We start from the raw sequence: 8,192 nt of genomic DNA, 5'->3' as shown, positions 1-8,192 counted from the left end.
CTGAAAGGATAGCAATTATTGGATATAATTTTTTAAAACAGAGATTCTTATCGCTCAGAAACTTCTCTTCCAAGTTTTTTTTGTTTCCCTAAGCCTTGTTCCTCGCTTGCTTTGTTGTTTTAAAATATGCATGTCGCTCAGGAATGCAAGTCACGAGTCCAAACTTTGTGTCCAACCTCCCACATGAAATGATCCTTTTATAAGGAACCCGATATGTCTCAATCTGCACTTAACTGAGAGCCTTTGGGTATGGGGCGCGTAGTCCCTTCTCAAAAAAAACACAGCACCGAGATTCTATCCAAAACCCCAGGCTTTTTTTTCACAGGGAAGAAATCTAGCACACATAATTAAAGGAGGCAGCGGCCAGAGGGGAATGTCTGCAAAAAGTAAGAGTTTTATTTCTTTTGAGATTGGATTTAGGTTGTCATTAAGTACAAATTTATCAACACGTGGCATTTGCATCTCAGTGATATTTGTATATGTGTGTGTGTGAGAGAGAGAGAGGGGGCAGGCCGAGATGGAAAAAAAGACTGCAAAAAAGCGAGGAAGAACAAGGGAATTGATTTATAGCACTGCGGTTATGGAATAATGACTAAGTGAATTCACAAGGATACATATTTTTGAAAAAGTATAAATTGGTATAAGAAACGGTTCTAAAAATACTCTAAAAACGAAAATAAAAGATACGAACACAAGTGAAAAGCAAGGAGATGGGGGGAAAGAAGGGCTTTTGTTTGTAGACCCGGGGTTCAGTGAATGGTAAAGTAACTGGAAATATGCAGATGATAGAATAAGGGCAGAGTGGAGAGGTTTCACTTGAAGATCTGACAGGCACAGGAGATGCTCTCGGCTGGAGTTTCTCTGCAGCCTCAGTACAGTGAATGTAAACAGAATAAAACCTTTAACAGTCAGTGGGAATGTCAGGAGATTCCTTCTGCTGTACACTCTGATCAGCAACAGTGACGTCAATATATTTTAAAGACATCCTCTACAGAGCACAGATGTGAACATATTTGTTTCAATAAATATGTAAAAGGTCTCCTTCTTGCATAGGCCGCACTAAGTGTATAAGCAGAGATATGGTTTGGACCATGGTGTGATTGATGTGACACCTTTCCTTATTTTCACTACATTCACATGTGGAAAACTTAACATGTGTAGAGGACTTACTGGGGCTGCTCACACCTGGGTTTTCTTCAACAGTGCCGGAGCGCTTCGAGTACACAGCAGCCAGTCTGTGACTCTGACTCCATGATCAACTATCTCTTTAAATGTTATTTGGAAACATTCTGTTGCAATTATACACCATGCTGAGACCAATTTTATTAGTGGCTTGTTTTAATGCAGTCACATTGCTAAGTCACCAGCGCTTGTATTTCATAACGGTCTCTCGCTCCCTCTATAGATTAATACATATATACAACTAACCCGAATACTGGACTGTCACCACCCAATCACATACAGTGAATTAAAATTTCAATCTGTTTACTTTTTTTCCAATAAAATAGTTGTTTAACTGCGCACATATTTGTGAATTGCATTGTTCGTTAATGCAAATAGAAACATGATTACATATTGGGAGATAACTAAATCTAGAAATAAACTACACATACAACAGATAACGTTTTCAATTAGGACGAAGGGACACGCGATTTACATTTGAACATTTTAATAATTTCTCCCGAGGTAAAAATCACAGATGCTTGTTTGATAGATCTGATTTGCACTCCAGTTTCTCTTGAGTTTAATATATCTGAAGTAACAATCATTTAGCAAACAATATGGGCGGACTGGAACATTTCCAACGTAATACATGTACCCAGTCACTGTATGAAACGTGCAAAAATAACATCTGCCTTCCTGCAATGACATGTGCGAGTTAGGTCTATTGTAAATGTTGAATCGTTTTAAAGGGAAGAGGAATTGATGAACTGGCACACATACGTTTAGTACATTCAGGACAGTTTTATGACATAAAGCTGGAACCATTCATATCATCCTTTAGATTTAATATTACACAAACCCAGAAACCCAGTGTTGCTATATCGGAGCTATAACAGAGAGAGGGAGAGAGGGAGATTTTTAAAGTATAAACTACACCATAACCAGCAAATGTTCAAATGTGAATTTGCTTTAATTTAATTGCACATCAGGACAGACAGGCGTGGAGCTGTGTGAATGATGTTGTGGTTAATATTCTTCTAATTTAGAATTTATTTACCTAATTTCTCAGCATGGCTCCTATTTTTCTTCATAATGGATGGCTAGAGTGTTTTGTTAGATTTTTTTCGTCTTCACGTTTTAGCTGCAGTGTTACAGATTGAACGTGTAGCCAGCAATACATCATGATATAATCAGTCCCCCTCCCCCTTGCGAAGGGGGGACGCGGACTCTTACTAATTCCCCAATATGTCTACAATAAAAGCCGTGCAGCCTTTGGTGAATTAGTAGCCTCAATGTTTCGCAGATGTGCCACTTAGACCAGAACTTGACCCTCTGATTCCCTCGTAAATAATCCATTACTAAACGTTCCCGTCAACATACATTTTCCTGCATAACCAAGCAAGTCCGTAAAAAAAATAGAAAGAATGAAAAACAAACAGAGAAAATACCTTCAACAGCACATTGCAAGCGAGGCTTTTTTAAACATAGATGCGCCAGGTAATGACTCTTTGCCGGCCACATCCCACACTTTAATATATTTTGCTTATTGCTGATATTGAGTCAGCCATATTTAATTTTAATTCATAGAGAGACTTGCTATAGAGCGAAGCAGCAACAGTCGATAAAAATCCTACAAGCCTGAGACTCGAACGCTCCAGGGAGGGACATCACTAGCTGTTTGGTAGCACTTTGTGGCCTACATACCGTTGCTATGATTACAGAAGCACCTCGTTTTCTTGTAAAAAGCCAAATCTTTAATCTTTGTAGCATGTTGCCTTAAAGCCAGCCCGGACCGAGGTTTGTTTAGAGTGAGAGTGAGTGAGCGCTGTGGTTGTGGGGAGGGGGAGAGGGAAGGAATAGCCCTTTTCTGAGTGACATGACCTCTCTGTTCAAAGGCCAAGCAAGAAATAAACGCTCCTAATCTGAATGGGGCGAATTTTTTTGCAGGTTTGAAACCCTTTCTTTTGAAATGGGATGAATTTAGAGTCAAGGAGCAGTCTTTCTTACTCAACATCGGAGCATTTAAGGAGGTTCTAAGAACATACTTGCAAAGGACGTTGTCTGTTTTGCATTTTTATGAAAATTAATTCTGTGTACGTTGACAAAATCATTAAAATTATGTTAGCAGACATCACGTGGGGGGTTCTAGGGACAGACTGGACACAGGGTGGACAGAGACAGCAGGGGCATGCACGCTTTAAGACAGGGGGTCTTTATTAAGTTGGAGCATTTAGAGAAAGAAAAACGAATATCTTACAAAGCTCTCACTATACTACTGACAACAAAACCTGTCAGATCTTCGCTCTCTGTTACTAGAAAGGAGACAGTGTCCTCATGTGAACACCTTTCAAGGCGCTATTTAGAGACGTCTTTGTGAATACTCACTTTCTGAAAGGGAGTCTTAAGTACAAAGGGCAGCTACGAAAATTCGCTCAAACTAAAGTTTATAAGAAAGTTTCATTCACAGTTTAACCAGCCTTTGTGTTATCACGATTATTTAACTTCAGACCGATACTTCCGAGTAGTCTTCTCATGTTTGGTAACGATTCAAATGCTGCACATATTTCAAATATTCTTTCCGTGGAGGACGAGAAAAAGTTTTTTTTTTAAATCTGACGTGTCTGTGGTTATTCTTTCCTATTCATTCAGACAGTTGAACTCGGTTTACTAATTGTTGCTCTTCGGATTATACATTAACGGCCCTCCGAACTTTGCACGTGACTGCTGTGTGAAAATTTAACTCACGCTTTCCATAACATTATACAGACAGCACAAGGAAGGACAAAGGACAGTTTAATAAGCTATCACTGGACAGAAGGAATGTGGTGGTTTTAATAAGAAACAAGAGGAGGAGGGGGGAGCTAAACATTCAGGTGAAGTTCAGTTTTTATGAACCACATCAAAGTAAGTTTGAAATCCCCTGCGTTCAGCACCACGTAGATTTCGTAAGTGGGGATGTTTGATATATAGATGAGAGTGTTAAGGTAAGGCGTGGTGTCACAATGCACTCTTGTTAACAGTATACAATTATACACTGCAAGACTGTACAGCAGAGGCAAGCATGCACCTTCAATTTAAGTTGTAATTCTTTATTCATCTCCTGCAGAATATTTAATGTACAGATTGCCTAATATGGAATTGCAAATATTACAGCGCCGGCAGCACGAAGTTAACACCTTTTACTAAAAGGAACATTTCGACAGGCGTTAAGCAGTCTCTTTATATTGTTTGCAATTGATCTCACTTCTGTTGCCTTATCTTTTTCTGTAACATTCTCCATTCATTTTGCCAACAATACCTCAAAACACCAAATACAACGAAAGGAGAAATCAAACAATTCCAGCACGATCGTGAAACAATTAATGGCAGTTGTCACGTAATCATTAGAAGAATATTTTCTGACGTTCTGAAGAAATAAAGCTGAGCGCCGCTGGCATCTATGCTCTTTGCTTTTTAATATTATAAACCGCTGTTAACCCACACTGCATTCACCGTGTTATAAAAAGACTGGTATACAGTTATACTGATATCTTGCCTCTTAACTGTGAACCTATTTTGAAATCTATATGTATTCGAAGCTTAAAATGTGACTTTCTTTACATGTTAGTGAGCCAGTTTGGATTTTTTTAAAGATGCTTTAGGTGAAGGTTATTCACATTGTCGCTATAAAATTGCAGCAATTTGCTCAGTATGCTACTCAACATAATGTTGAATCTCATTCTCTCTGTGCTGTGACTTTTGAGATGGGGAGAATGTAAGTAAATGCTTATTGTTTTAAAGGAAGTGTTTGCTTGCATTGGATTCACACATGGGATTTATCACTGGTGTCTGGTCAAAATAATCACACAATATGAACGTGTCCTTCCCTTGCTTAAATATCTCGAAGGAGAAAATAAGGATAATTGCCATAGGAACAGTGACTATCAGTCTTGAAACAACCCTTTTGGTGACCAGTATTTCTGAATTTATAGTTCTCTTTTCATTCCTTTGTTCAGTCGCTTTTTTTCCATATCTGCTAAATAAGACTCCACGACATGCTTTCCTGGCGCAGTTTGATGACCATTTAAGTCAATTTAAGCAAGCTCCTGGACAACATAGCACTAAATGTATCACTGTGTAATATTTGTGGGAATGTTGTCTCCATTGGAGTAGACGAAGGAACAAATGACTAAACTCATATATGGAAGTTCGTGACTCCGGTTGTGTAAAATTACTACTTTAAAAAAAACTTGAGCCATAAACCATTCCAGCACAGTACAGTACAAAACAGAATAGAGTCTGATTCTAAGGGAATCAGATGCGTTACATCAGTTATGTCACTGTGCTGCTAACAACTTCAAGATGAAATAATTATAATCTTCAATAGAATAAGACCAGAAATCATTTTCAATGTTTTATGAACTGATGAGCTGCTATTCAGCGTAAATATTCCCTTTTTAATAGGGAACTCTTTCGTGCAATGTAATTATAAAAATAAAACGTTTTACATTGCTAGATATATTTCACTATCAACCAACCTTGTCCGAAGAAGGCTCATATTACAACTATATATTGCTGAATAAAAGATTGGCAGGTCCGCTCTTTTATTTCATTTATTTCAATACAGCATTTTTAGTGTCACTAGACCAAAATCAGCTACTTCGGTTCGACTTTATCCTATAACAGTAGAAGATTTTCATGAACATGAAATGCAAAAAAATTATCGAAGATACGTATAAATTTATGATAAACCAGATTGATAACTCTACCCATTTTCAAAATTTAGGTAAATGAAAATGCTTTAAATAACAAATAAATACTTAAAATGCTATTTTATTTAGGCTATGTGTGCTATTTTAATTCACCTTACTGATATATTTGACAAAGAAAGGTGGGAAACACAATTCAGTGTTTTCTTCAAGTGGTTTCATGGAAAGATGGATCAACAAAGTTCGAGTTGTTTTGGAACGATTTTCTTATATCCTCTCTGTTGGTATGAGCAAAACTACAAATGCAAGATAATTGAATTGAAATATTGCAGATATTCTTTTAGTTAATAAAATACTAATCAGATCATTTCCGTGGCACAGATGTTAAGTGTCGACATTTAATATATTTGTACGATATATTTTTTTAAAAAGTAGTCACGAAATTCAGATCACTGCAAATACCCATTCAGTTTTCTAATTAGGAGCATTAGATAGCAGGGTGTCGCTTTTCATCACATATATTTCAACTAAAGAGTCCATCTTGTAGATTGGCTTTCCGTTTTAAAATTGAAGATTCAAAGTAAAGTCTACCAACTACATGACACAATGCTTATTCATTTGTGATAGTTGCATTTAGTATGACGTTCACTGTTTACACTCATGAAACATAGATAGATAGATAGATAGATACCAGGACTAAACACCTTTACATAAATGTATATATCGTACATAACTGGATGTCTATGATTGACTTTTCGAAAGATCGTATTTGTTTAAATAATTTTTAAGCACTAGATGTTTGTCCCTATGCATTCCATTGATGTATTTCCATGTAGTATTTTCATAGTTGACAGACTGTTTGTCTAAATGCGCAGTGCTGTGATCTTCAGCGACTGTTCTTTTACTGGTCTCGGTTTGAAGCCCGCGTCCCCCGGTGCTGCGGTGTAGTTGCGGATTTTGTGAGCTAGATGGCGCTGTATTTCGAGAGCACAACACCAGCCGCACGAGTAGACGGAAACATTGTTTCAAACTGTTTTGCTTTAAGATTTATTTTAAACACTTTCACGCACATGCCCAGCTGTCCAGGTGTTTTTGATTTTAATGCAATCACACTGTCCAGTTCGTTACATCGCGTTTGATTTCCCCCCCCCCCCCCCCCCCAAATACACAGTCGATGTAGCTCACAATGAATTAGTTTCTGGCTCAATAATTGTTTCGTTATATTAGATTTCACACTTAAAAAAAAACATCTGTAGCTGTAGGCACTTGAGACTTTATTGGCACATCTGATTCACAATGGTCAAAATATCTTAAACAATAAACATACTTGCATATGATACAATTTATATCTATGAACATGAAATGCTATTGAAATGAAACACTTCTACATTTATTATAAATTATTTTCATCACTTAGACATTTTGTCTTTCAATTGTCCACTTAAAATCTCAAACAACCTGTGACTTATTCGGCAGTAACACTGCAGTAACGTCCCGTTCGAGATCGAGGAGGTTAATTATTGAGCGTTTAACCATGAGCTCAGTATAATTTTAATTGCACTGGAACTTTTTCGAGAGTCAGCCAACGCTGCCCAATCGAGTGCTAAATACATTATTTGCTTGCAATTGATAAACATGGAAGTAGCTTCCCGTACAGAAATGCATCAGATTTTGGTAAAAGTGATTTGCCAGGGGGTTGCAGGAACTAATTGTATTTATCGATCTGGCAGAAAAATTCGATTTGTAATATCAAATGAAGCTTTGAATAAAGATCGCAGAATTAGTCTTTTCGCGTCGGGTGTTCTCTTGAACCTGAAAAAGAACAAGCAAATAAATGGCAGCGAGTTTCAGTTTGAAGTAAATGTAAACCATATTCTGGGGTCAGAGAAAATGACTAACTCCCACGTTAGCGGCTATCAATCTACAGTTACTGTATACACGGGCTACAGGGGGGATTGTTTAATTTTCGCACACAATCAATCGTATATTGTTAATAAAACATATTAAACAGAATGTTTTAGAAAAAGTAAATGTTAAGTACAGATCGGCTACATTTTATAAATATAATTCTTGGACCCCTATTTGTGTCTTTTATAAGTAAGTTATGGCAGAACGGGACATTATAAACTGTTTCAATGAATTTACAATCAATCTAACTTTTAAACTGTTTTAATTAATCTGCTTAATGTGCTTGATAATATAGATAGGTATTTTGTGCGAAATAATTGAATCAATTTGTCAAATGTTATGTTTAAACTCAAAAGGTAGCGCCCGTTATTTTTACAATCAATGCCTAATTGTCCTATAGAAGGTGAGATAACGGAATATTCGCATATACAC

At 37.0% G+C, this 8,192-nt stretch overlaps 1 protein-coding gene across 1 annotated transcript in view; it reads right to left on the bottom strand.

Moving 5' to 3' along the window:
• Positions 1–7,299: 7,299 nt before the first annotated feature.
• Positions 7,300–8,192, bottom strand: part of arb2a (ARB2 cotranscriptional regulator A) — an 846,111-nt gene continuing 845,218 nt past the window's right edge. Inside the window, exon 11 of the mRNA XM_085988846.1 lies at positions 7,300–7,664. Within this exon, the coding sequence (XP_085844972.1) occupies positions 7,633–7,664 (32 nt within the window). The 3' untranslated portion in view covers positions 7,300–7,632. The remainder of the gene's footprint in view (positions 7,665–8,192) is intronic.

The sequence above is a fragment of the Somniosus microcephalus genome, chromosome 1 (genome assembly GCF_052327205.1).
Source record: "Somniosus microcephalus isolate GS21.2 chromosome 1, FLI_Smic_1.0, whole genome shotgun sequence".
NCBI classification, from domain to species: domain Eukaryota; kingdom Metazoa; phylum Chordata; class Chondrichthyes; order Squaliformes; family Somniosidae; genus Somniosus; species Somniosus microcephalus.
This window is presented reverse-complemented; position numbering and strand designations above follow the sequence as displayed.